Below are 27,906 nucleotides of genomic sequence, written 5' to 3' on the forward strand. Positions count from 1 at the left end.
CGGGACGTTGCGAGGCTCGTGGCTGCGAGGAGCGGACACTGTGAGCTGGCTCAGTGGTGTGGGGTCGGCGAGACACCGCGGAACTCAGCCTGGGCACACACACAAACTCCCAGCCAGGTTGCGGGTGTGTGTGTGTTTCGGGCTAGGTTTCGCTGTGTCTCGCAGACGGCCACTGGGCTCACAGGGAGGGGGGAGGGGGGGGGGGCAGGAGCTCCAACAAGCCGTTTAGGACAGAGAGTGAATACACATACTATACAGAGATGCTGTATGAGAAACCAATGTGAGTTTGGAACATTGCACAGTATAAATCTATTTTAGTATACCTCAACAATGTAATTATGATCAGTGGAAATGGCCATGACATGGGCCCTTTAAAGGTCCCATGTCATGGCCATTTCAACTGATCATAATTCCACTGCACACCGTTTACATGCATAAAAACCTTCATAACACACAAGGGGACGGGTAATAACCGGAAAAGCATGACATGGGAGCTTTAAGTTACTGTTTTTATTATTTGATTAATAATTACTGATCAGAATGAGACGCTGTTCCTCCTCCAGCCACAGCATGACGCTAGCGCTACATTCCGTAACACCACCGAAGAAGAGGAATCTGCAGCAGCAGTAGAAGAAGAAAAATAAGTTCATCTGTTAGCTCCAAACTTTCATCAAACCGACCGAAACTGAGAGAAGAGAGAAGAGAGAAGAGAGAAGAGAGAGGAGGGAAGAGGGAAGAGAGAGGAGGGAGGAGGGAGAAGCGGAGCCGGGAGAGAGGAGGGAGAGAGAAGCGGAGCCGGGAGAGAGGGTGAGTTCAGAGGGCAGACAGGGGGGGAGCTAACAGCTAACAGCCAACAGGCTAACAGCTAACAGGCTGACAGTTTACAGCTAACAGGCTGAGAGCTAACAGGCTGAGAGCTAACAGGCTGACAGCTAACAGCCAACAGGCTAACAGCTAACAGGCTGACAGTTTACAGCTAACAGGCTGAGAGCTAACAGGCTGAGAGCTAACAGGCTGACAGCTAACAGCCAACAGGCTGACAGCTAACAGGCTAACGGCTAACAGGCTGACAGCTAACAGCCAACAGGCTAACAGGCTGACAGCTAACAGCCAACAGGCTGACAGCTAACAGCCAACAGGCTGACAGCTAACAGCCAACAGGCTGACAGCTAACGTCAATAGCTTTTCTGTTTATCTGTGATGTTTTTAATGAGTTTATGAGGTTATGAGTAAACATGGTTTAAATATATTTACTTAAAAATGTTTTTAATTGATGTAGTCTATTGTTTATTGTTGTTATTTATCTCTTCTGAGCCGGGTAAACAACAACATATCCATAATTTAAAAGTGAATCTTTGAAAGCCTCTTCAAACATCTCAAAAACTGCTTGAATCTGCTGGAGAATTTCCTCACATTTGATTGGTCGCTGCGCTCAGAGGACTCCGCCCTGCTCTGTGATTGGTCGACAGGTCAGTGAATTTCTGTTTCTGTCCTCAGATCATGTTTCTGCTGAGGGGCCACATCGCTCTGAAACCTCGTATCTCCAGACTCTTTTCCTCTTTACCCACTCTGACTCTGTTCACTAAGGTAATGAAACCTCGTATCTCCAGACTCTTTTCCTCTTTACCCACTCTGACTCTGTTCACTAAGGTAATGAAACCTCGTATCTCCAGACTGTTCTCTCTTTATCCACTCTGTTCTCTAAGGTAATGAAACCTTGTATCTCCAGACTGTTCTCTCTTTACCCACTCTGTTCTCTAAGGTAATGAAACCTCGTATCTCCAGACTGTTCTCTCTTTACCCACTCTAACTCTATTCACTAAGGTAATGAAACCTTGTATCTCCAGACTGTTCTCTCTTTACCCACTCTAACTCTATTCACTAAGGTAATGAAACCTTGTATCTCCAGACTGTTCTCTCTTTACCCACTCTGTTCTCTAAGGTAATGAAACCTCGTATCTCCAGACTGTTCTCTCTTTATCCACTCTGTTCTCTAAGGTAATGAAACCTTGTATCTCCAGACTGTTCTCTCTTTACCCACTCTGTTCTCTAAGGTAATGAAACCTCGTATCTCCAGATTGTTCTCTCTTTATCCACTCTGTTCTCTAAGGTAATGAAACCTTGTATCTCCAGACTGTTCTCTCTTTACCCACTCTGTTCTCTAAGGTAATGAAACCTCGTATCTCCAGACTGTTCTCTCTTTACCCACTCTGTTCTCTAAGGTAATGAAACCTCGTATCTCCAGACTGTTCTCTCTTTACCCACTCTAACTCTGTACTCTAAGGTAATGAAACCTTGTATCTCCAGACTGTTCTCTCTTTACCCACTCTGTTCTCTAAGGTAATGAAACCTCGTATCTCCAGACTGTTCTCTCTTTACCCACTCTAACTCTGTACTCTAAGGTAATGAAACCTCGTATCTCCAGACTGTTCTCTCTTTACCCACTCTAACTCTGTTCACTACAGACCGTCATTAAGTTACAAGATATAGTGCTTTTATTTGAAGTTTGAAGTTAAGAGGAAGTGTTGTAGTTTAAAGACGATTTAAGTTTGTTGATTTATTTTTCCACATATTATAAATTACATCAGTTTTCCAGTCTTCAATTTTCCATAATAAAGACGTTTGTTGATGTTTCCACAGGATCCGTGTCCTCTGTGTGACGAAGCTAAAGAGCAGCTGGAGCCTCTCAGACACAGAGTGAGTCTCCATCCGATGTTATAATATATCATATAATATAGATATATAAAATGATAAATGTGTGTGTGCAGTTTGTCCTGCAGCAGGTGGATATCTCCCTCCCTCAGAACGCTGTCTGGAGGCAGCGCTACGCTCTGGATATTCCCGTCTTCCACCTGAACGGACGCTTCGTGATGAAGCACCGCGTGGACCTGCAGCTGCTGGACTCCCTGCTGAGAGACGAGCAGGGGACGGGAGGACAGGAGGACACCTGAAGACGTTTTAATAAATACTTTAAATCATCAATAAAGAATAAAACAAGCTGTCACTGCATCTGCTTTATTACAGAAACCAGCCAGTGAGCCGTCAGCCAATCAGGGCCTCGCTCCATCCTGTGATGTCACTGCTGGTGGTCTCATGTGATCCCAGTTCATGGTCCAAGTTCATGCTCCCAAAAAGTCAAAAATCTCAAAAAATAAAAAATTGGGACTCTTCTCAGAGTTTTGAATATATTATATCTACCTCACTGAGAGGCTGACAGCTGCTCCTGAGTCACCTGACCCCTCATTAAAGATTAACCTTGGCTGCCAATCAGCTGTCAGTGTAGTTTGTGTGTTGCCGTGGAGCCCTCAGGTGTGCTCAGGTGAGCTGATGGCGTCCGGCAGAGCTGCCGACGCTCAGGAGGCTCTGCAACGAGCACGAAGGAAGATATTAACTCTACAGAACAATATACCGTAAGATATGAATATTAATAATACATATATATATATATATGTATTATTAATATAATATATATATATATATAATATTAATAATACATATATATATATATATATAATATTAATAATAATACATGAGACTTGTATAGCGCTTTTCTAGAAACTCAAAGACACTTCGACAGAATAAAAAAAACAAAGAAAGAAAGAAAGAAAGAAATACAAGAACAGATAACAAAAACAGAAAATAGGGGGGGGGGGGGTCAGTGGTTGAATGCAGTGTTGAACAGGTGGGTTTTGAGTGATGTTTTGAATGCGGTGGGGGAGGAAGAGTCTCTGATGGATTGGGGTAGTGAGTTCCAGAGGGTGGGTGCAGCAACGGAGAAGGCTCTGCCGCCCCAGGACTTGAGGTTGGTCCGGGGGTGCAGGTTATGGGGGGCTTTGTACATCATCAGGAGGATTTTGTACTGAATTCTCTGGGGGATGGGGAGCCAGTGGAGCTTGATGAGGACGGGTGTGATGTGGTCACGGATTCGGGTGTGGGTGAGTAGACGGGCGGCGGAGTTCTGGATGTATTGAAGTTTGTTGAGGATTTTTTTGGTGAACCATAGAGGAGGCTGTAGTCCAGACGGGAGGTGATGAAGGCGTGGATGAGGGTTTCTGCAGCAGTGGGGGAGAGGGGTGGACGTAGACGGGCGATGTTTTTGAGGTGGAAGAAGGCTGTCTCTGTGATCTGTTTGATGTATTTGTTGAAGGAGAGGGTTTGGTCAAATATGATGCCTAGGTTCTGGATGTGAGGGGAGGTTGGAACTGGGAAGCCGTCTATGTTGAGGGTGAAGTTATGGAAAGATGTGGTGAGCTTTTTAGGTCAAATGATGATTATTTCTGATTTATCGCAGTTGAGTTTGAGGAAGTTGAGTTGATGTGATTTCAGTGATGCAGTTTGTCAGGATGGAGTGGGTAGCAGCGGAGATGGACTTGGTGGAGAGGAGGAGCTGGATGTCGTCGGCAAAGCAATGGAATTGAAGTCCATGACGGTGGATTAAGTGACCAAGGGGAAGCAGGTAGAGGATGAAGAGGAGGGGGCCGAGAACTGAACCTTGGGGGAGAGGAGCGTTGGGGGTTTTGCAGTTATTGATGCAGATGAACTGGTTTCTGTCAGAGGTATGATGTGAACCAAGAGAGGGCAGTGCCGGTGATGTTGAAGGTGGTTTCAAGACGGGTGAGGAGGTTATTGGTGGAGAGGTGATGCTTGGACAGAAAGGGTAGGTTCCAGATTGGTCTGAAGTTATTAGGGTTGTCAGGGTTGAGTCCGGGTTTTTTCAGAATAGGGGTGATAGCAGCTATTTTGAGGGATGGTGGGACGATGCCAGAGGACAGGGAGGAGGTGATTGTTGTAGTGATGAGTGAAGAGAGAGCAGGAAGTCAGGCCTTGACAAAGCTGGAGGGGATGGGATCCAGGGTGCAGGTGGCAGTTTTCATCCCTGTGAGGTAATCAGAGAGGTCGGTAGGGGGGACAGGGGTTGGCAGGATAATGGGGGGCAGGTGTGGTGGTCAAGCTGTTGTAGATGTTGTCTATTTTGCTTTGACATTTTTTGAGAAAAGATCTGCATTTGTAGACTGAGAGGTGGTGTCCAGGGGGCTGAGGAGTTTGTTTATACATATATAATATATATAATATATATATAATATATATTTATATATATATATTATATATATATAATATTAACAGGAGGCTCTGCAGCGAGGCATGCTGGGTAATCTGTCACACTGTGGTAAAGATTAAAGTGTGTGGTGTGTGTGTGTGTGTGTGTGTGTGTGTGTGTGTGTGTGTGTGTGTGTGTGTGTGTGTGTGTGTGTGTGTGTGTGTGTGTGTGTGTGTGTGTGTGTGTGTGTGTGTGTGTGTGTGTGTGTGTGTGTGTGTGTGTGTGTGTGTGTGTGTGTGTGTGTGTGTTCTCTCAGCACTGAGGTGACCTCACCATCATGGACGCCCAGTGCAGAGCTCAGGGACTCTCTGGTGGACATGTACACAGGTAATAATACTATTAATACTTCAGGTACTACTGCGGCTCATTATTACAACGATACTATGAGACACGTCGTATAACAGTGTGTGTTCAGAGTGTGTGCAGTGTGTGTGTGCAGAGTGTCTGTGTGTGTATGTGTGCAGAGTGTGTGCATGTGCAGATTGTGTGTGCAGTGTGTGCAGAGTGTGTGTGCAGAGAGCGGCCAGCAGGGGGCGGTGCAGCTCTACTGAAGAACTGTGATATTCTGAGGGCTGAATTTAACAGAAATAAAACCAGTCAAATGTTTAAAGTTTAAATACTCTAACAGATACAAATATACTATATATATATTTGTATCATTCATAATAATAACAACATATATTATTAATGATGATAAAACATTTTAATGATAATACAACTTATAGAACAAGACTACCAAAATAAGAGCACCAGAACAAGATTACCAAAATAAGAGCACCAAAATAAGACTACCAAAATAAGAGCACCAAAATAAGAGCACCAAAATAAGACTACCAAAATAAGAGCACCAAAATAAGAGCACCAAAACAAGACTACCAAAATAAGAGCACCAGAACAAGACTACCAAAATAAGAGCACCAGAACAAGACTACCAAAATAAGAGCACCAAAATAGGATTTTTGAAAAATTTGTTTTAATAAAGGGTCAGAGGTCAGAGCGCCCTGTCTGTGATCAATGAGCAGCTGCCCCACACACACACACACACACACACACACACACACACACACACACACACACACACACACACACACACACACACACACACACACATTCCTGCACAGAGACATGAATAGCAGCTACTTCAGTCTGATCAAACAGTCTGCAGCCCACCCTCATCTCACAATACAGAGTGTGTGTGTGTGGGACCACCCACTCTGCAGATTAAACACAGTTCACACGAGCGTCTCCTCCTCATTCACTCTCAGCCTTTGTCTTCTTCTGTCATTATATTAATCTACTGAGTGTGTGTGTGTGTGTGTCTCTCTGTAAGTGTGTGTGTGTGTTGGTCTTTTGCAGCCGTCTGAATCAGGCTCTGATTTATTGTGAGGTATCCACACACACTCTGGTGTTCCACCACAAATATAAAACAGAGTAAAGAATATTTAAGATATTAAAACGGACAACCCTATCACTTTGAAGAAAATGATCCGCAGATGAATCCATTATTAAAATTACTCACAAACAACTCAAATAAATGAATGCAGGATAAAACATATGTTTTATTCATATATTTTCAGTTTATTATGACACATAATGAAGGAAAGCAGAAGATGAAACTTTATTTAAAACTTAATCTATGAATAAATTACAAAACAAATTCTGATTATTTAATGAAATTACAAAAATGATGAAAAGGCAGATTCAGTGTGTGTGACACTGTGTGTGACAGTGTGTGTCAGTGTGTGTGACACTGTGTGTGACAGTGTGTGTGACAGTGTGTGTGACACTGTGTGTGACACTGTGTGTGACACTGTGTGTGACAGTGTGTGTGACACTGTGTGTGACACTGTGTGTGACACTGTGTGTGACAGTGTGTGTGACACTGTGTGTGACACTGTGTGTGACACTGTGTGTGACAGTGTGTGTGACACTGTGTGTGACACTGTGTGACACTGTGTGTGACAGTGTGTGTGACACTGTGTGTGACAGTGTGTGTGACAGTGTGTGTGACACTGTGTGTGACAGTGTGTGTGACAGTGTGTGTGACACTGTGTGACAGTGTGTGTGACACTGTGTGTGACAGTGTGTGTGACAGTGTGTGTGACAGTGTGTGTGACACTGTGTGTGACAGTGTGTGTGACACTGTGTGGGACAGTGTGTGTGACACTGTGTGTGACAGTGTGTGTGACAGTGTGTGTGACAGTGTGTGTGACACTGTGTGTGACAGTGTGTGTGACAGTGTGTGTGACACTGTGTGACAGTGTGTGTGACACTGTGTGTGACAGTGTGTGTGACAGTGTGTGTGACAGTGTGTGTGACACTGTGTGTGACAGTGTGTGTGACACTGTGTGGGACAGTGTGTGTGACACTGTGTGTGACAGTGTGTGTGACAGTGTGTGTGACAGTGTGTGTGACAGTGTGTGCACGGTTATACAAATACTGTATGTGTGTATGTACGAGTGAGTGTGTTCCGGCTTAATATCTGCATCTAAACTTGTGTGCTGGTTGCGTGTCTCTGTAGGTGTGTGTGTGACTCTGTGAGTGTGTGTGTGTGTGTGACTCTGTGAGTGTGTGTGTCTCTGTAGGTGTGTGTGTGTATCTCTGTGAGTGTGTGTGTGTCTGTAGGTGTGTGTGTGACTCTGTAAGTGTGTGTGTGTGTGTGTAGGTGTCTGTGTCTCTGTAAGTGTTTGTGTGTGTCTCTGTAGGTGTGTGTGTGTCTCTGTAGGTGTGTGTGTGTCTCTGTAGGTGTGTGTGTGTCTCTGTAAGTGTGTGTGTGTGTCTCTGTAAGTGTGTGTGTGTGTCTGTAGGTGTGTGTGTGTCTCTGTAGGTGTGTGTGTGTGTCTCTGTAAGTGTGTGTGTGTGTCTCTGTAGGTGTGTGTGTGTCTCTGTAGGTGTGTGTGTGTGTGTCTCTGTAAGTGTGTGTGTGTGTGTGTCTCTGTAAGTGTGTGTGTGTGTCTGTAGGTGTGTGTGTGTCTCTGTAGGTGTGTGTGTGTCTCTGTAGGTGTGTGTGTGTCTGTAGGTGTGTGTGTGTCTCTGTAGGTGTGTGTGTGTCTGTAGGTGTGTGTGTGTCTGTAGGTGTGTGTGTGTCTCTGTAGGTGTGTGTGTGTCTGTAGGTGTGTGTGTGTCTCTGTAGGTGTGTGTGTGTCTCTGTAAGTGTGTGTGTGTGTGTCTCTGTAAGTGTGTGTGCTGGGATCAGAGCAGAATCTCTTTAATCAGGCATCGCTGCATTAATATTCATGCAGTCAGCTGGACGGCCTCACTGATTTAAACACAGCTTAAAAAATTAATGGACTTTAGTTTAGACTGGTGCTGGGGGGGGGGGGGGGTGAGGGGTGGGGGGATCCGGCGCGTTGTGCAGATCCTCTCTTTGACGAGACTTCAAAGCAGGCGAGGCATGAATGGTCATTTAGACGGATTTAAGGCATCTGTAATTGTAATGAATAATAAGAGAGCCGCCGACTCAATTAGCTCTGAGTCCACAAGGGGGGGGGGGGGGGGAGTCCACAAGGGGGGGGGAGAAAAGTTTCAAAGACGAAACGATTCAATAAATCAGGAACTCTGGAGAATATTTACCCGTACTGTAGTCTGTGCACTAGAACCCTTCAGAACCCTGTAGCACTAGAACTCTTCAGAACCCTGTAGCACTAGAACTCTTCAGAACCCTGTAGCACTAGAATCCTTCAGAACCCTGTAGCACTAGAACTCTTCAGAAGGCTGTAGCACTAGAACCCTTCAGAACCCTGTAGCACTAGATCCCTTCAGAACCCTGCAGAACTAGAACTCTTCAAAACCAGAACCCGGCTTGCAGAATATCCAGATGTAACTCCGTCTGTGAGAACATTAAATAACTAGGGACAAAAAGAGCATCCCTGATATATCCAATCACAAAACCACAGCACACACACACACACACACACACACACACACACACACACACACACACACACACACACACACACACACACACACACACACACACACACACACACACACACTTCTGTCTGAGTGTTTTCTTGTTTTCTTTTGACTTAGCGAGCGTTTAAGTGACTTCTGTCTCATTCATACCTGAGGAGCTCTGCTCTGATTGTTTCCTTAACGAGGCCTTAACGAGGTATAAGAGGTGTTTGCTCTGCTGATGAGCTGCAAGTATTTTAAATCTCGCCGTGACAACAGGATTACTGCTCGCTAATGATGAACTGATAATTAATAAAGACAGAGGTAATGCTGCACCTCCTTCTTTATTTATTTAATTACTCATTTATATAAAGTATAATATGTTTATATAATATGATGTTTTTATACATTTTTTTAGCTTATCCTGAAGTAAACGAGGAGCTGCGACAGCGCCTGCCACCCTCCACCCATCAGCCCAGAGACTCCACCCATCAGCCCAGAGACTCCACCCATCAGCCCAGTGACTCCACCCATCAGCCCAGTGACTCCACCCATCAGCCCAGAGACTCCACCCATCAGCCCAGAGACTCCACCCATCAGCCCAGTGACTCCACCCATCAGCCCAGAGACTCCACCCATCAGCCCAGAGACTCCACCCATCAGCCCAGAGACTCCACCCATCAGCCCAGTGACTCCACCCATCAGCCCAGTGACTCCACCCATCAGCCCAGAGACTCCACCCATCAGCCCAGTGACTCTGAACGGCCTATAGGTAAGATCCATTCCTCCTCAGTGCCTACATGTCCCAGGGTGCATTAGCATAATAAGATTAACAATACCTGGTATTTATATAGGGGGGGGGTATGGAGGGTGTCAGGATGGAGGGTGTCAGGATGGAGGGGTCCAGGATGGAGGGGGTCAGGATGGAGGGGGATCAGGATGGAGGGGGTTCAGGATAAGGGTCTGCTTTACAGACTGTCTGTCAGACGTTTTTACTGACCTGTCTGTCTCTCTCTGTCTGTCTCTGTCTGTCTGTCTGTCTTTGTCTGTCTGTCTGTCTGTCTGTCTGTCTGTCTGTCTGTCTGTCTGTCTGTCTGTCTGTCTGTCTGTCTCTCCCTGCCTGTCTCTCTCTGTCTGTCTCTCCCTGTCTGTCTTCAGCTCCGTCTTCCTGCCCCCCCTCACCCCTCTCCCTCAGGAGGTCTGTCTCTCCTGTCTCACCCCTCTCCATCAGGAGGTCTCTCTCTCCTCTCTCACCCCTCTCCCTCAGGAGGTCTCTCTCTCCAGGGGGACAGATGGATCTGGTCTCCCCCAGCAGAGGCCCTTCTCCTCGGGCAGAGAGTCGTGGAGACGGGGGTCCATCCCTCCAGAGACACCTGCCGAGCCCCGAGGACAGGTGAAGATACATCACATTACAGATACATCACATTACATCACGTCACATCACAGATACATCACATCACAGATACATCACATCACATCACAGATACATCACAACACAGATACATCGTATCACATCACAGATACATCACAACACAGATACATTACATCACATCACATTACATCACATCACATTACATCACATCACAGATACATCACATCACATTACATCACAGATATAATATATATCACATCACATTACATCACATCACATCACGTCACATCACAGATACGTCACATCACATCACGTCACAGATACATTACGTCACATCACAGATACGTCACATCACATCACATCACGTCACATCACAGATGCGTCACGTCACATCACATTACATCACATCACAGATACATCACATCACAGATACATCACATCACAGATACATCACATCACAGATACATCACATCACAGATACATCACATCACAGATACATCACATCCCAGATACATCACATCACATCACAGATACATCACATCACAGATACATCACATCACAGATACATCACATCACATCACAGATACATCACATCACAGATACATCACATCACAGATACATCCCATCACGTCACAGATACATCACATCACAGATACATCACATCACATCACAGATACATCACATCACAGATACATCACATCACAGATACATCACATCACAGATACATCACATCACAGATACATCGCATCACGTCACAGATACATCGCATCACGTCACAGATACATCACGTCACAGATACATCACATCACATCACAGATACATCACATCACGTCACAGATACATTACGTCACGTCACATCACATCACATCACAGATACATCACATCACGTCACAGATACATCACGTCACATCACATCACGTCACATCACAGATACGTCACATCACATCACGTCACATCACATCACAGATACGTCACGTCACATCACATTACATCACATCACAGATACATCACATCACAGATACATCACATCACAGATACATCACAGATACATCACATCACAGATGCATCACGTCACAGATACATCACATCACGTCACAAATACATCACGTCACAGATACATTACGTCACATCACAGACACATCACATCACGTCACAGATACATTACGTCACATCACAGCACGTCACGTCACATCACATCACTTCACATCACATCACAGATACGTCACTTCACATCACATCACATCACATCACAGATACGTCACGTCACATCACATTACATCACATCACGTCACATCACATCACGTCACATCACAGATACGTCACATCACATCACATCACGTCACATCACATCACAGATACGTCACGTCACATCACATTACATCACATCACAGATACATCACATCACAGATACATCACATCACATCACAGATACATCACATCACAGATACATCACGTCACAGATACATCACATCACAGATACATCACGTCACAGATACATCACGTCACAGATACATCACGTCACAGATACATCACATCACAGATACGATACATCACATCACAGATACATCACATCACAGATACATCACATCACATCACAGATACATCACATCACAGATACATCACGTCACAGATACATCACATCACAGATACATCACATCACATCACAGATACATCACATCACAGATACGTCACATCACAGATACATCACATCACGTCACAGATACATTACGTCACATCACAGATACGTCACGTCACATCACATCACATCACGTCACATCACAGATGCGTCACGTCACATTACATCACATCACAGATACATCACATCACAGATACATCACATCACATCACAGATACATCACATCACAGATACATCACATCACAGATACATCACATCACAGATACATCACATCACAGATACATCACATCACATCACAGATACATCACGTCACAGATACATTACGTCACGTCACATCACATCACAGATACATCACATCACGTCACAGATACAATACGTCACGTCACATCACATCACATCACATCACAGATACAATACGTCACATCACATCACATCACATCACATCACAGATACATCACATCACGTCACAGATACATTACGTCACGTCACATCACAGCACGTCACATCACATCACAGACACATCACAGATACATCACAGATACATCACTGATACATCACATCACTGATACATCACATCACAGATACATCACATCACAGATACATCACATCACAGATACATCACGTCACTTCACGTCATTAAAAAGAAAAAGAAACATTTAGAACAATAATTCATAATAATAATAATAATAATAATCTCCTGACTTGGATCCGATGTCTTCAGGTCGCTACTTTCAGGAGTTTTATTAAATTCCTCATTAAACTCATGTTTTTTTCTGTTTCATCAGATCTGAGAGTGTGTGTGTGTGAGTGTGTGTGGGAGTGTGTGTGTGTGTGTGTTTGTGTGTGTGAGTGTGTATGTGTGTGTGTGTGTGAGTGTGTATGTGTGTGTGTAGAGAGAGACTTACAGTGTGTCTTATTTACCCGCGTTATTACTGCCTGACCTTTAACGTAATATGAGAGAATTACAGCAGTGCTTATTAAAGCTTCATCACCTCTGTGATAATGTGAGGGTAAAACACCTGACCCACACACACACACACACACACACACACACACACACACACACACACACACACACACACACACACACACACACACACACACACACACACACACACACACACACACACTTCCACAGAACGACTCTCTTCCCGCTGCAGAATCCACCTTCAGGTCCTGAGTCTGATACAGGAAGATATTTAATTACATTAATTAATGAATCAATTAATGTATTAATTAACTCACCTGGAGCCTGATGGACTTCATTGGAGACTCCCTTTCATCTCCCTCAGGACAACAAATACTTTGTGTACTTTGTGTTCTTGTTACTGCTAATTGAAACCTGTGGACCCCTCCAGGTCTCACCAGGAAGTTGTGTTTGGACCAATCACAGCCTCCGGTCGAGCCCAGAGTTTAGATCGAGACAAAAACATCTCGTTCCTCCTGAAGGAGCTCGACACTCTGAGAGACGTCAACAAGAGGGTAAATATACACACTCTGTGTACAAATACACACTGTATATACATATACGCTCTGAGAGAGGTCAACAAGAGGGTAAATATACACACTCTGTACAAATACACACTGTATATACATATACGCTCTGAGAGACGTCAACAACAGGGTAAATATACACACTCTGTGTAGAAATACACACTGTATATACATATACGCTATGAGAGACGTCAACAACAGGGTAAATATACACACTCTGTGTAGAAATACACACTGTATATACATATACGCTCTGAGAGACGTCAACAACAGGGTAAATATACACACTCTGTGTAGAAATACACACTGTATATACATATACGCTCTGAGAGACGTCAACAACAGGGTAAATATACACACTCTGTGTAGAAATACACACTGTATATACATATACGCTCTGAGAGACGTCAACAAGAGGGTAAATATACACACTCGGTGTACAAATACACACTGAGTATTGATGAGATTGATGTATAAAGTCCTCACTGAGAGGACACAGGGTCTCCGGAGGGTCCCAGCGTCGGGGGGAACTTCTACAGGCCATCATATCATACACTGTGTATTAATACACAGCGTATGATGTTTACACTGTGCATTAATACACAGCGTATGATGTTTACACGGTGTATTAATACACCGTGTAAACATCGTACACATCTGACTGTGCTGCAGGAGGAGCTGCAGCACAGTCAGATGTGTATGTTGTTTACACGCTGTGTATACAACCCTAACCCAAATTCATATATGTGTATTAATACACAGTGTCTGATGTATTAATACACTGTGTCCCCTGTGCTCCAGCTGCAGGAGGAGCTGCTCCAGAAGGAGAAGGAGCTGCAGAGGAGGGAGGTGGAGGAACAGCTGAGGGAGGAGAGGAGGGAGGAGAGGAGGGAGGAGAGACCAGCAGGTGATCTGCTCTGACAACCACTTCTTCAATATTTGAATATTTTTATATACACTGTAATACCAACACACACACACACACACACACACACACACACACACACACACACACACACACACACACACACACACACACACACACACACACACACACAGTGTAATTAAATATCAGTAACGAGGTGACGGTTAACGAGGCAGCTGTTGGTTTAATAGAACAGTGTGTGTGTTTAAGCAGCGACAACACACACACGCTCTGTTGATCTAACTGAGCTGTGTGTTTGTGTGTGGTGTGACTCTGTGTGTGTGTGTGTGTGTGTGTGTGTGTGTGTGTGTGTGTGTGTGTGGGGTGTGACTCTGTGTGACTCTGTGTGTGTGTGGTGTGACTGTGTGTGTGTGTGTGTGTGTGTGTGTGTGTGTGTGTGTGTGTGTGTGTGTGTGTGTGTGTGTGTGTGTGTGTGTGTGTGTGTGTGTGTGTGTGTGTGTGTGTGTGTGTGTGTGTGTGTGTGTGTGTGTGTGTGTGTGTGTGTGTGTGTGTGTGTGTGTGTGTGTGTAATCCTCAGGATTATCAGAACAGGAGGATTTGCTTTATGTTCACTTTGTGTTTGTGATAATATAAACTGTGGCCCCCCTGAGGCCTCTAGACCTGCATGTGTGTGTATAGGTGAGTATAAGTGTGTGTGTGTGTGTGTTAGTATATGTGGGTGTTTGTGTGTGTGTGTTTGTTTGAGTCTCACATCTCAGTTTATTGTACTTTAAACACACAGTCAATATTATATCTATGTTATACATTTATATAATCATTATATAAATGTTACATTAAATTAAACAACAAACAGGTCTACAATTATATTTATTTGTTTACACTGGAGATTTTATATATAATAATAATAATATATATTAATATATGTTCACACAGAGCTGCTGCAGCAGGTTCTGTCGGCGCAGAAGGACCGGGATCAGGCTCTGATGTCACGAATCCTGCTGGCCAATCAGGAGAGAGACGAGGCTCTTCTGAGAGCACAACAACTGCAGCACACTGAGTACTCTCACACACACACACACACACACACACACACACACACACACACACACACACACACACACACACACACACACACACACACACACACACACACACACACACACACACACACGGTGCACCCGCTCCACAGAGACAGGGTGGAGGAAGTGGTCTTTCTGTCGGCCCAGCGGCCCGGTACCAGCCCTGCTGGTTCTGGACCGCTGGTTCTGGATCAGAAACTTCTGGATCAGAAACTTCTGGATCAGAGACTTCTGGATCAGAGACTTCTGTGTCCTTCCCATCATCAGGAACTGAGAGGAAATATCCCCCCCCCACCGCCTCGTTAAGATCTGTGTAACGAGCCTCTCCTCCGCTGAGCTCCAGATACTGCAGAAAATCTCATTACAGATTTACCCCCCCCACCCCGACTTTATGAGCAGAGGAAATGGAGAGGCACGCTCCATCTGTCAGGAGTTCGTGTGTGTGTGTGTGTGTGTGTTCGTGTGTGTTTGTGTGTGTGTGTTCGTGTGTGTGTGTGTGATGGAAGGAGGCGGCCTGTATTACCTGTGTAAACGTGCATCATTGTGTGTGTGAAAGTGTTAGTGATTAACGCTGAAGTGTTGGTTTGACTGTGATCTTCATTCATCAGTTAACCTGTCTGATAATTAGTTAAATAGTCTAATCAACATTCAGATCATCACACATTATTAAAATAGTTATCATGGAGTTAAAGTCTGTGATGATCAGGTGTATATCAGTAGTGTCTCTACTTTAAAGAGTCCTCTCCTGCTGATGTTCAGGTGTATATCAGTATGTAGTGTCTCTACTTTAAAGAGTCCTCTCCTGCTGATGTTCAGGTGTATATCAGTATGTAGTGTCTCTACTTTAAAGAGTCCTCTCCTGCTGATGTTCAGGTGTATATCAGTATGTAGTGTCTCTACTTTAAAGAGTCCTCTCCTGCTGATGTTCAGGTGTATATCAGTATGTAGTGTCTCTACTTTAAAGAGTCCTCTCCTGCTGATGTTCAGGTGTATATCAGTATGTAGTGTCTCTACTTTAAAGAGTCCTCTCCTGCTGATGTTCAGGTGTATATCAGTATGTAGTGTCTCTACTTTAAAGAGTCCTCTCCTGCTGATGTTCAGGTGTATATCAGTATGTAGTGTCTCTAATTTAAAGAGTCCTCTCCTGCTGATGTTCAGGTGTATATCAGTATGTAGTGTCTCTACTTTAAAGAGTACTCTCTTGCTGATGTTCAGGTGTATATCAGTATGTAGTGTCTCTACTTTAAAGAGTCCTCTCCTGCTGATGTTCAGGTGTATATCAGTATGTAGTGTCTCTACTTTAAAGAGTCCTCTCCTGATGATGTTCAGGTGTATATCAGTATGTAGTGTCTCTACTTTAAAGAGTCCTCTCCTGCTGATGTTCAGGTGTATATCAGTATGTAGTGTCTCTACTTTAAAGAGTCCTCTCCTGCTGATGTTCAGGTGTATATCAGTATGTAGTGTCTCTACTTTAAAGAGTCCTCTCCTGCTGATGTTCAGGTGTATATCAGTATGTAGTGTGTCTACTTTAAAGAGTCCTCCCCTGCTGATGTTCTGTTGTATATCAGTATGTATTGATAACAATTGGTAACATGTCCCTTGGCCATTTTCACCTCAATTAGTCATTTTTGGTTGCCATCCACAAGCTTCTGTTGACCACTGCTCTTCACAGAATTGGTGCATTTTAGCTGAATGAGTTGGCTTTCTGGCATGGGCTTGTTTCTTCAGCTCTGTCCACATGTTCTTCAGCTCTGTCCACATGTTCTTCAGCTCTGTCCACATGTTCTTCAGCTCTGTCCACATGTTCTTCAGCTCTGTCCACATGTTCTTCAGCTCTGTCCACATGTTCTTCAGCTCTGTCCACATGTTCTTCAGCTCTGTCCACATGTTCTTCAGCTCTGTCCACATGTTCTTCAGCTCTGTCCACATGTGTTAGAGCCATTAGAGCCAATGAGTGTATTATTTTCTTATTAATTTAGATCTTAATATATTCTTTCCATTTATGTATTAGTACCGAATTAAATATTCGGAGGAAAACTTTGATTTATTGCGAGCCACACCTGTTATATAAGGAAGGGGTGGGACTGAGCTCTGTCCACATGTTCATGTTCTGTACATGTCTGTGGTCGTTGTTCTGTTGGAGCACCCAACTGAACCCAAGACCCAACCTTCTGGCTGATGATTTTAGGTTCTCCTAAAGAATTTGGAGGTAATTCTCTTTCTTCATTATTCCATTGACTTAGGTTAGCACCAGTTCCATTGGCAGCAGAACATGCTCAGCTCATAATAGCAGCAGCACCATGCTTGACGGTAGGTATGGTGATGTTGGGGTTAAACGCCTCACCTTCTCCAAGCATATTTCTGGTCATTGTGGCCAAACAGATACATTTTAGTTTCATCTGAGCCCAGAACTTTACTCCAGAAGGGCTTTTATTCGTCCATGTGATCAGCAGCAGACTTCAGTGGAGCTTCGATGTGGCCCTTCTGGAGCCTCAATGTGGCCCTTCAGTGGAGCCTCGATGTGGCCCTTCTGGAGCCTCAATGTGGCCCTTCAGTGGAGCCTCGATGTGGCCCTTCTGGAGCCTCAATGTGGCCCTTCTGGAGCCTCGATGTGGCCCTTCTGGAGCCTCAATGTGGCCCTTCAGTGGAGCCTCAATGTGGCCCTTCTGGAGCCTCGATGTGGCCCTTCAGTGGAGCCTCAATGTGGCCCTTCAGTGGAGCCTCAATGTGGCCCTTCAGTGGAGCCTCGATATGGCCCTTCTGGAGCCTCAATGTGGCCCTTCAGTGGAGCCTCGATGTGGCCCTTCTGGAGCCTCAATGTGGCTCTTCAGTGGAGCCTCTATGTGGCCCTTCTGGAGCCTCGATGTGGCCCTTCTGGAGCCTCAATGTGGCCCTTCTGGAGCCTCAATGTGGCCCTTCTGGAGCCTCGATGTGGCCCTTCAGTGGAGCCTCAATGTGGCCCTTCAGTGGAGCCTCGATGTGGCCCTTCTGGAGCCTCAATGTGGCCCTTCTGGAGCCTCAATGTGGCCCTTCAGTGGAGCCTCGATGTGGCCCTTCAGTGGAGCCTCAATGTGGCCCTTCAGTGGAGCCTCGATGTGGCCCTTCAGTGGAGCCTCGATGTGGCCCTTCAGTGGAGCCTCGATGTGGCCGTTCTGGAGCCAGGGCTTCCTCTCAGCCCATAGTGATGTAAAACATGCCTGACTGTGGACGCTCACACCTGCGTTCCAGCAGCTCCTAATTCATTGCAGACCTACTTTTTGGTGGTTCTTCTTTGACTCTTGACCATCCTGACCAATTGTCTCTCAGTAGCAGGTGATAGCTTGCGTTTTCTTCCTGATCATGGCAGTGTGGCAACTGTGTCATGCACTTTATACCTACACATTGTGTGCACAGTTGATCTTGGGACCTTTAGCTGCTTTGAAATGGCTCCAAGTGACTTTCCTGACTTTTTCAGATCCATGCTGAGCTCCTTTGACTTTCCCATTGTAGTGATGTGGCTGAGTCTAATGATTGTATCAGATGAGCCAAATTTAAATGAGGTACCAGCTATAGTCAATTATAATCACTGACAAGAAGTTAAGAGGCCATGTCACAAAGTTAAATTGATTGACAGAACTTTCTACATCGCCAACATTGATCATTCATGTTGCTATATGTATATTTTTGACCCAGCAGATTTTCAGAAGACCCATTATAAATTCATAAAAGAACCAAACTTCCTAATTTATATTTTGTGACAAAGTAGTATGTGCTCCAATCTAGTTGTAGAAATTATTGAAAAGTCAAGACTAGGGATGCTCCGATCAGGGTTTTTGGGGCCGATCACCGGAATCAGAATCGTCCGATACCGATCGCCGATCCGATCACAGGGTGGGTGGGGGCTATGGGGATCTTCCATTTAAAGTGTTGTATTGTGAATTGTGTAGCAGAGTTTCCGTTAGCAGGTAATCACCGGACTCGGACTGGATATGCTGATGTTTAAAACTCAGTTAATGGGGCTCATTTTTATATTGCTTCAGTTTATAATCGTAACAGATCGAAAAGTTCAGATTCATTTTTCAATAAATGATTCGCTTCCACAAACAACAAACAACATAATTATTACATTCAAACACACTACTTATAGTAGATGAAGTACATTATTCAAAAGTTTACATTAACTTTGGATAATAACAACGGAGAAATAAACGGAACCTCTCTCTCCCTCTCTCTCTCTCCCTCTCTCTCTCTCTCTCTCTCTCTCTCCTCTCTCTCTCTCTCTCTCTCTCTCTCCCTCTCTCTCTCTCTCCTGAGAGCCCGTCAGTATCAGACTCATGCAGCTCGCTTATCCAGTAATGAGTGACCCGACAGTGAAGAATAAACATATGTATTACTAGTTTAGCTTGTTCCAGAGGTAGATCAAATAGCTAAGTGTGTTAGTTCTAACTTGAAGTGTGTGTTTTGCTCACCGGTCCGTCACAGCGGGTGGAGCTGCGGCGGTGATCCGGTAGAGCTGCGTGTTCTCCGTCAGCTGATCATGGTCTCTGATCTCTCTCTCTCTTTCTGATTCACACACGTTGCATACCGTTATTTTATTGTCTTTTTCGGACACCTTAAAAAACTGCCAGACCGGTGAGGCCATTTTGGCGAGCTTGTTTTGCCGCGCACAGAGAAAAGTTTAATGTATTTTACGTCATCTGATCGGCTCTCCTGATCGGCCTTTATAGAGAGCACCGATCAAACTATTAAGAGTGAATATCGGCCGATAATGATCGGCAGCCGATTGATCGGAGCATCCCTAATAAAGACATACAAAATAAATGCATGTTCTTTACAAGTGGATGTAAACTTTTGACCACAACTGTAGATTTGATGGCTGTGGGTTTGATGTGTGGAGATGTGTGTTTGATGGCTGTGGGTTTAATGGCTGTGGGTTTGATGTGTGGAGATGTGAGTTTGATGGCAGTGGGTTTGATGTGTGTAGATGTGTGTTTGATGGCTGTGGGTTTGATGTGTGGAGATGTGTGTTTGATGGCTGTGTGTTTGATGGCTGTGGGTTTGATGTGTGGAGATGTGGGTTTGATGGCTGTGGGTTTGATGTGTGGAGATGTGGGTTTGATGGCTGTGCGTTTGATGTGTGTAGTTGTGAGTTTGATGGCTGTGGGTTTGATGGCTGTGCGTTTGATGTGTGGAGATGTGAGTTTGATGGCTGTGGGTTTGATGTGTGGAGATGTGAGTTTGATGGCTGTGGGTTTGATGTGTAGAGATGTGTGTTTGATGGATGTGGGTTTGATGGCTGTGAGTTTGATGGCTGTGGGTTTGATGTGTGGAGATGTGGGTTTGATGGCTGTGGGTTTGATGGCTGTGGGTTTGATGTGTGGAGATGTGGGTTTGATGGCTGTGCGTTTGATGTGTGGAGATGTGAGTTTGATGGCTGTGGGTTTGATGTGTGGAGATGTGAGTTTGATGGTTGTGTGTAGATGTGTGTGTGTGTGTGTGTGTGTAGATGTGAGTTTGATGGCTGTGGGTTTGATGTGTGGAGATGTGAGTTTGATGGTTGTGTGTAGATGTGTGTGTGTGTGTTGTGTGTGTGTGTGTGTGTAGATGTGAGTTTGATGGCTGTGGGTTTGATGTGTGGAGATGTGAGTTTGATGGTTGTGTGTAGATGTGTGTGTGTGTGTGTGTGTGTGTGTGTGTGTGTAGATGTGAGTTTGATGGCTGTGGGTTTGATGTGTGGAGATGTGAGTTTGATGGTTGTGTGTAGATGTGTGTGTGTGTGTGTGTGTGTGTGTTGTGTGTGTGTAGATGTGAGTTTGATCGCTGTGGGTTTGATGTGTGGAGATGTGAGTTTGATGGTTGTGTGTAGATGTGTGTGTGTGTGTGTGTGTGTGTGTGTGTGGATGTGTGTGTGATGGTAAGCGGGGTGTTAGCAGCGTTATTGAGCCGCTGCTCTTTCATTACCTGCTGTTCCCTGCAGAGCGCCGCCTCGGCCACCTTATTACACTTATTACAGTTATTACAGTTATTACAGAGAACAGCAGCAGCTCAATGAAAGGAATGAAAGGAGTCCCAGAGGAGCAGCTGGTTACCTCCATCATGGCCGCCGTCACAGCTCTCTGTGAGGAGGCCTTCAGGGAGCGTGGGTCATATTACTGCCCGGCTACAGAGCTTTAATACGGACACTTATTAATCCAGCTGCAGGAACAACAGGAACACAAGCTGTCAGATCTGAGGTCAGCTGACTCACCTGATGCTTCTCTAGCTCCAAATCGCTGCATAAATGTTGCTTCTAATTGCTATTAGCATAGCATCGGCAGCTACATTAACTTGCCAACTGTCATTAAGTCACCACTGAGCTGGGCTCTGGTTCACTTGTTTCTCTTAATGACAGAACTGTGACTTTTTCTCAAAATCTTGACTTCTTTTAAACAATTAACAGAAAATGCTGTAAAACCATCCCATCACCTCAGAGCAACAGGAAGTGGGACTACACCGCATCCATCACTACTGACCACATGATCCCCCCCTCTGGAGGCTGGTCCTGTGTGTGTGTCATTCATCACTAACTGAGTGTGTGTGGTTATTCTAAACTGTGTGTGTGTGTGTGTGTGTGTGTGTGTGTGTGTGTGTGTGTGTGTGTGTGGTGTGTGTGTGTGTGTGTGTGTGTGTGTGTGTGTGTGTGTGTGTGTGTGTGTGTGTGTGTGTGTGTGTGTGTGTGTGTGTGTGTGTGTGTGTGTGTGTGTGTGTGTGTGTGTGTGCGTGCGTGTGTTCATCACTAACTGAGTGTGTGTGTTTATTCTAAACTGTGTGTGTGTGTTCATCACTGAGTGTGTGTGTTTATTCTAAACTGTGTGTGTGTGTTCATCACTGAGTGTGTGTGTGTTTATTCTAAACTCAGTGTGTGTCTGCAGGTGGGAGGGCGCCCCCCCGCTGGACGCTGACATGGTAAACACTCTTTATGTTTAAATATTTAATATCACTGAGCTGTTTACCAGTGTGCTGACGTGTGTGTGTGTGTGTGTGTGTGTGTGTGCGTGTGCGTGTGCGTGTGCGTGCGCGTGTGCGTAGGATGTGGAGGCGGTGCTTCAGGCTCTGTCTGGTGCCAGCTCGGTTCAGGTCCAACAGCTCGGCTCGGTTCTGATGCAGCATCTGAGGTCGGCACGGCAACGCAGAGTTGACATCATCGCCCAGGAGATGAAGGCTGTGATGGACGAGAGAGACGGGTCCGTTGCCATGGTGAGGATCTACTTCCTGTCTGTCTGATGATGATTCTGCAGAATGACTACAGGACTACTGTAGATAAGAATATACACAGTGGAGGAAATAAGTATTTGATCCCTTGCAGATTTTGTAAATTTGCCCACAAGAAATTACCAATCTATAACTTTAATGGTAGGTTTATTTTAAAAGTGAGAGTAAGAATATAAAAAAAACAATCCATAAATTGACATTATATAAAAGATAAAAATGTATTTGCATTTAATTATGGGAAATAAGTATTTGATCCCCTTGCAACCAACAAGGATTCTGGCTCCCACAGACCCAAGTCCTGTTCCTTTAAGAAAGTACTCCTGATATTAACTTGTTACCTGTATAAAAGACACCTGTCCACAGACACCTGTCCACAGACACCTGTCCACAGAATCAATCACTTCCAGCCTCTCTACCATGGGCGAGACTAAAGATCTGTCTCAGGACCTCATAGTGAGACTAAAGATCTGTCTCAGGACCTCAGGGTGAGACTAAAGATCTGTCTCAGGACCTCAGAGTGAGACTAAAGATCTGTCTCAGGACCTCAGAGTGAGACTAAAGATCTGTCTCAGGACCTCAGAGTGAGACTAAAGATCTGTCTCAGGACCTCAGAGTGAGACTAAAGATCTGTCTCAGGACCTCAGAGTGAGACTAAAGATCTGTCTCAGGACCTCAGAGTGAGACTAAAGATCTGTCTCAGGACCTCAGGGTGAGACTAAAGATCTGTCTCAGGACCTCAGAGTGAGACTAAAGATCTGTCTCAGGACCTCAGAGTGCTACGACCGTGACTCGTACATTTGAATCACTAAGTCAGACGTAGCTCAGCCCGACGTTAGAGTTAAGAACTACTTTATTACGCCCAGCCGGTGTACTCCTCTAGACCAACTACAAGAAGAGTCTGACCTCTGTGTGACCTCTGTTTGACCTCTGTCTGACTTCTGTGTGACCTCTGCTGTCCAACAAGGGTTTCTCCACCAAGAACCAACACATGTTCTGCAAGGGGATCAAATACTTAAATCCCAGAGTTAAATGCAAATACATTTTTATCTTTATATGATGTCAATTTCTGGATTTTCTTTCTCTCATTAGTATAATACACCTACCATTAAAATGATAGACTGTTCATTTCTTTGTAAGTGGGAAAACTTACAAAATCCACTGTATATATATATATATATATATACACTATATATTTATATATATGCAGTATCTGTTTGATGGGATCCTCACAGAGTTTATTACCTGCAGAGAGACAGATCTACTTCCCACAATGCACCTGTGCTCATATAGCACACCGTGGGGGGGGGGGGGGGGGGGGGCGGGGCAGTGATGAGCGGACAGATAGAAACCTTCATCTGGAGTCGGAAACCATGGCAACCGTCGTCAGGGGAGAGGAGAGGCAACCAGTACTTTTACTGTAGATGCAGTACTTTTAATGTCGGTGTAGTTGCAGTACTCTCTGTATGAGCAGTAGTTGCAGTACTCTCTGTATCAGCAGTAGTTGCAGTACTCTCTGTATCAGCAGTACTTGTACCTCAGAGTAGTTGCAGTACTCTCTGTATCAGCAGTAGTTGCAGTACTTGTATCTCAGAGTAGTTGCAGTACTCTCTGTATCAGCAGTAGTTGCAGTACTTGTACCTCAGAGTAGTTGCAGTACTCTCTGTATCAGCAGTAGTTGCAGTACTTGTACCTCAGAGTAGTTGCAGTACTCTCTGTATCAGCAGTAGTTGCAGTACTTGTACCTCAGAGTAGTTGCAGTACTCTCTGTATCAGCAGTAATTGCAGTACTTGTATCTCAGAGTAGATGCAGTACTTGTACCTCAGAGTAGTTGCAGTACTTGTATCTCAGAGTAGTTGCAGTACTTGTACCTCAGAGTAGTTGCAGTACTTGTACCTCAGAGTAGTTGCAGTACTTGTACCTCAGAGTAGTTGCAGTACTTGTACCTCAGAGTAGTTGCAGTACTTGTATCTCAGAGTAGTTGCAGTACTCTCTGTATCAGCAGTAGTTGCAGTACTTGTACCTCACAGTACTTGCAGTACTTGCACCTCAGAGTAGTTGCAGTACTCTCTGTATCAGCAGTAGTTGCAGTACTTGCACCTCAGAGTAGTTGCAGTAGTCTCTGTATCAGCAGTACTTGTACCCCAGAGTAGTTGCAGTACTTATACCTCAGAGTAGTTGCAGTACTTGTACCTCAGAGTAGTTGCAGTGCTCTCTGTATCAGCAGTAGTTGCAGTACTTGTACCTCAGAGTAGTTGTAGTACTTGTACCTCAGAGTAGTTGCAGTACTTGTACCTCAGAGTAGTTGCAGTACTCTCTGTATCAGCAGTAGTTGCAGTACTCTCTGTATCAGCAGTAGTTGCAGTACTTGTACCTCAGAGTAGTTGCAGTACTCTCTGTATCAGCAGTAGTTGCAGTACTTGTATCTCAGAGTAGTTGCAGTACTCTCTGTATCAGCAGTAGTTGCAGTACTTGTACCTCAGAGTAGTTGCAGTACTCCTGTATCAGCAGTAGTTGCAGTACTTGTACCTCAGAGTAGTTGCAGTACTCTCTGTATCAGCAGTAGTTGCAGTACTTGTATCCTCAGAGTAGTTGCAGTACTCTCTGTATCAGCAGTAGTTGCAGTACTTTTACCTCGAGTAGTTGCAGTACTCTCTGTATCAGCAGTAGTTGCAGTACTTACCTCAGAGTAGTTGCAGTACTCTCTGTATCAGCAGTAATTGCAGTACTTGTATCTCAGAGTAGATGCAGTACTTGTACCTCAGAGTAGTTGCAGTACTTGTATCTCAGAGTAGTTGCAGTACTTGTACCTTAGAGTAGTTGCAGTACTTTGTACCTCAGAGTAGTTTGCAGTACTTGTACCTCAGAGTAGTTGCAGTACTTGTACCTCAGAGTAGTTGCAGTACTTGTATCTCAGAGTAGTTGCAGTACTCTCTGTATCAGCAGTAGTTGCAGTACTTGTACCTCACAGTACTTGCAGTACTTGCACCTCAGAGTAGTTGCAGTACTCTCTGTATCAGCAGTAGTTGCAGTACTTGCACCTCAGAGTAGTTGCAGTAGTCTCTGTATCAGCAGTACTTGTACCCCAGAGTAGTTGCAGTACTTATACCTCAGAGTAGTTGCAGTACTTGTACCTCAGAGTAGTTGCAGTGCTCTCTGTATCAGCAGTAGTTGCAGTACTTGTACCTCAGAGTAGTTGTAGTACTTGTACCTCAAAGTAGTTGCAGTACTTGTACCTCAGAGTAGTTGCAGTACTCTCTGTATCAGCAGTAGTTGCAGTACTTGTATCTCAGAGTAGTTGCAGTACTCTCTCTGTATCAGCAGTAGTTGCAGTACTTGTACCTCAGAGTAGTTGCAGTACTCTCTGTATCAGCAGTAGTTGCAGTACTTGTATCTCAGAGTAGTTGCAGTACTCTCTGTATCAGCAGTAGTTGCAGTACTCTCTGTATCAGCAGTAGTTGCAGTACTTGTATCTCAGAGTAGTTGCAGTACTCTCTGTATCAGCAGTAGTTGCAGTACTTGTACCTCAGAGTAGTTGCAGTACTCTCTGTATCAGCAGTAGTTGCAGTACTTGTATCTCAGAGTAGTTGCAGTACTCTCTGTATCAGCAGTAATTGCAGTACTTGTATCTCAGAGTAGATGCAGTAGTCTCTGTATCAGCAGTAGTTGCAGTACTTGCACCTCAGAGTAGTTGCAGTAGTCTCTGTATCAGCAGTACTTGTACCCCAGAGTAGTTGCAGTACTTATACCTCAGAGTAGTTGCAGTACTTGTATCTCAGAGTAGTTGCAGTACTTATACCTCACAGTAGTTGCAGTACTTGCACCTCAGAGTAGTTGCAGTACTCTCTGTATCAGCAGTAGTTGCAGTACTTGTACCTCAGAGTAGTTGCAGTACTTGTACCTCAGAGTAGTTGCAGTACTTGTATCTCAGAGTAGTTGCAGTACTCTCTGTATCAGCAGTAGTTGCAGTACTTGTACCTCACAGTAGTTGCAGTACTTGCACCTCAGAGTAGTTGCAGTACTCTCTGTATCAGCAGTAGTTGCAGTACTTGCACCTCAGAGTAGTTGCAGTAGTCTCTGTATCAGCAGTACTTGTACCCCAGAGTAGTTGCAGTACTTATACCTCAGAGTAGTTGCAGTACTTGTATCTCAGAGTAGTTGCAGTACTTATACCTCACAGTAGTTGCAGTACTTGCACCTCAGAGTAGTTGCAGTACTCTCTGTATCAGCAGTAGTTGCAGTACTTGTACCTCAGAGTAGTTGCAGTACTTGTACCTCAGAGTAGTTGTAGTACTTGTATCTCAGAGTAGTTGCAGTACTCTCTGTATCAGCAGTAGTTGCAGTACTTGTACCTCACAGTAGTTGCAGTACTTGCACCTCAGAGTAGTTGCAGTACTCTCTGTATCAGCAGTACTTGTACCCCAGAGTAGTTGCAGTACTTATACCTCAGAGTAGTTGCAGTACTTGTACCTCAGAGTAGTTGCAGTGCTCTCTGTATCAGCAGTAGTTGCAGTACTTGTACCTCAGAGTAGTTGCAGTGCTCTCTGTATCAGCAGTAGTTGTAGTACTTGTACCTCAGAGTAGTTGCAGTACTCTCTGTATCAGCAGTACTTGTACCTCAGAGTAGTTGCAGTACTCTCTGTATCAGCAGTAGTTGCAGTACTTGTACCTCAGAGTAGTTGCAGTACTCTCTGTATCAGCAGTAGTTGCAGTACTTGTACCTCAGAGTAGTTGCAGTACTCTCTGTATCAGCAGTAGTTGCAGTACTTGTACCTCAGAGTAGTTGCAGTACTCTCTGTATCAGCAGTAGTATTACCCTCCATCTTAAACACCCCCCCCCCCGGTAACACCTTAAAGCTGGATCTGTTGAGCAGTAATCCTGCAGGAGAAGAAGAAGAGACCCTCACTCTGGAGGACCCCCCCCCCCCCCCCTCCATCTTTAACCCCCCCCCCCCCCCCCTTTCCTCTCATCTCTCAGGGATTATCCCACCGCCACCGCCGAGGCTTCTGGGAAATATTGGAGCGTGGGGGGTGTGATACCCCAGCTGCTGCTTTATTGGGTTAATATCCAACATTCCAGGTTATTACTGCCTGTCGCCGGGCAGATTACTGACACTCAATAACACCCTGCATGCACCTGATAGGTCACTATTTATAAACATTATGCACATGCTGTTCGTTTATCAATGTTATATATTTATACACTGTTAGATTATTAA

At 44.7% G+C, this 27,906-nt stretch overlaps 2 protein-coding genes across 6 annotated transcripts in view; both read left to right on the forward strand.

The window, feature by feature from the left end:
* Positions 1–566: 566 nt before the first annotated feature.
* On the forward strand, positions 567–3,004 carry cunh5orf63 (chromosome unknown C5orf63 homolog). Of its 4 annotated transcripts, none has more exons than XM_034129002.1 (4): positions 567–807; positions 1,498–1,587; positions 2,641–2,697; positions 2,769–3,004. In XM_034129002.1, the coding sequence occupies exons 2-4, from the start codon at positions 1,501–1,503 to the stop codon at positions 2,949–2,951; spliced, it is 327 nt and encodes a 108-aa protein (XP_033984893.1). In that variant the 5' UTR covers positions 567–807; positions 1,498–1,500; the 3' UTR covers positions 2,952–3,004. The 4 variants fall into 4 exon arrangements, with proteins under 4 accessions (XP_033984893.1, XP_033984890.1, XP_033984892.1 ...); XM_034128999.1 differs by having other exon boundaries at positions 570–807; positions 1,498–1,650; XM_034129001.1 differs by having other exon boundaries at positions 761–774; positions 1,497–1,650.
* A 77-nt stretch (positions 3,005–3,081) lies between these two features.
* mipol1 (mirror-image polydactyly 1) overlaps positions 3,082–27,906 on the forward strand; it is a 48,819-nt gene continuing 23,994 nt past the window's right edge. The window contains exons 1-9 of one of the 2 annotated variants that reach the window (XM_034128998.1): positions 3,082–3,410; positions 5,355–5,425; positions 9,411–9,764; positions 10,151–10,385; positions 13,359–13,482; positions 14,296–14,401; positions 15,314–15,437; positions 22,350–22,383; positions 22,507–22,674. In XM_034128998.1, coding sequence (XP_033984889.1) covers positions 3,328–3,410; positions 5,355–5,425; positions 9,411–9,764; positions 10,151–10,385; positions 13,359–13,482; positions 14,296–14,401; positions 15,314–15,437; positions 22,350–22,383; positions 22,507–22,674 — 1,299 coding nt within the window. In that variant the 5' untranslated portion in view covers positions 3,082–3,327. The remainder of the gene's footprint in view (positions 3,411–5,354; positions 5,426–9,410; positions 9,765–10,150; positions 10,386–13,358; positions 13,483–14,295; positions 14,402–15,313; positions 15,438–22,349; positions 22,384–22,506; positions 22,675–27,906) is intronic. The other variant, XM_034128997.1, reaches the window with a different exon arrangement.

This window comes from Trematomus bernacchii, unplaced genomic scaffold, assembly GCF_902827165.1.
Source record: "Trematomus bernacchii unplaced genomic scaffold, fTreBer1.1, whole genome shotgun sequence".
NCBI classification, from domain to species: Eukaryota; Metazoa; Chordata; class Actinopteri; order Perciformes; family Nototheniidae; genus Trematomus; species Trematomus bernacchii.

Coding starts and splice junctions, on each gene's coding strand:
- cunh5orf63 (XM_034128999.1), top strand. CDS start 1,501: ATGTTTCTGCTGAGGGGCCACATCGCTCTGAAACCTCGTATCTCCAGA. Junction 1,651..2,640: donor CTCTGACTCTGTTCACTAAG/GTAATGAAACCT, acceptor ATGTTTCCACAG/GATCCGTGTCCTCTGTGTGA. Junction 2,698..2,768: donor TGGAGCCTCTCAGACACAGA/GTGAGTCTCCAT, acceptor GTGTGTGTGCAG/TTTGTCCTGCAGCAGGTGGA.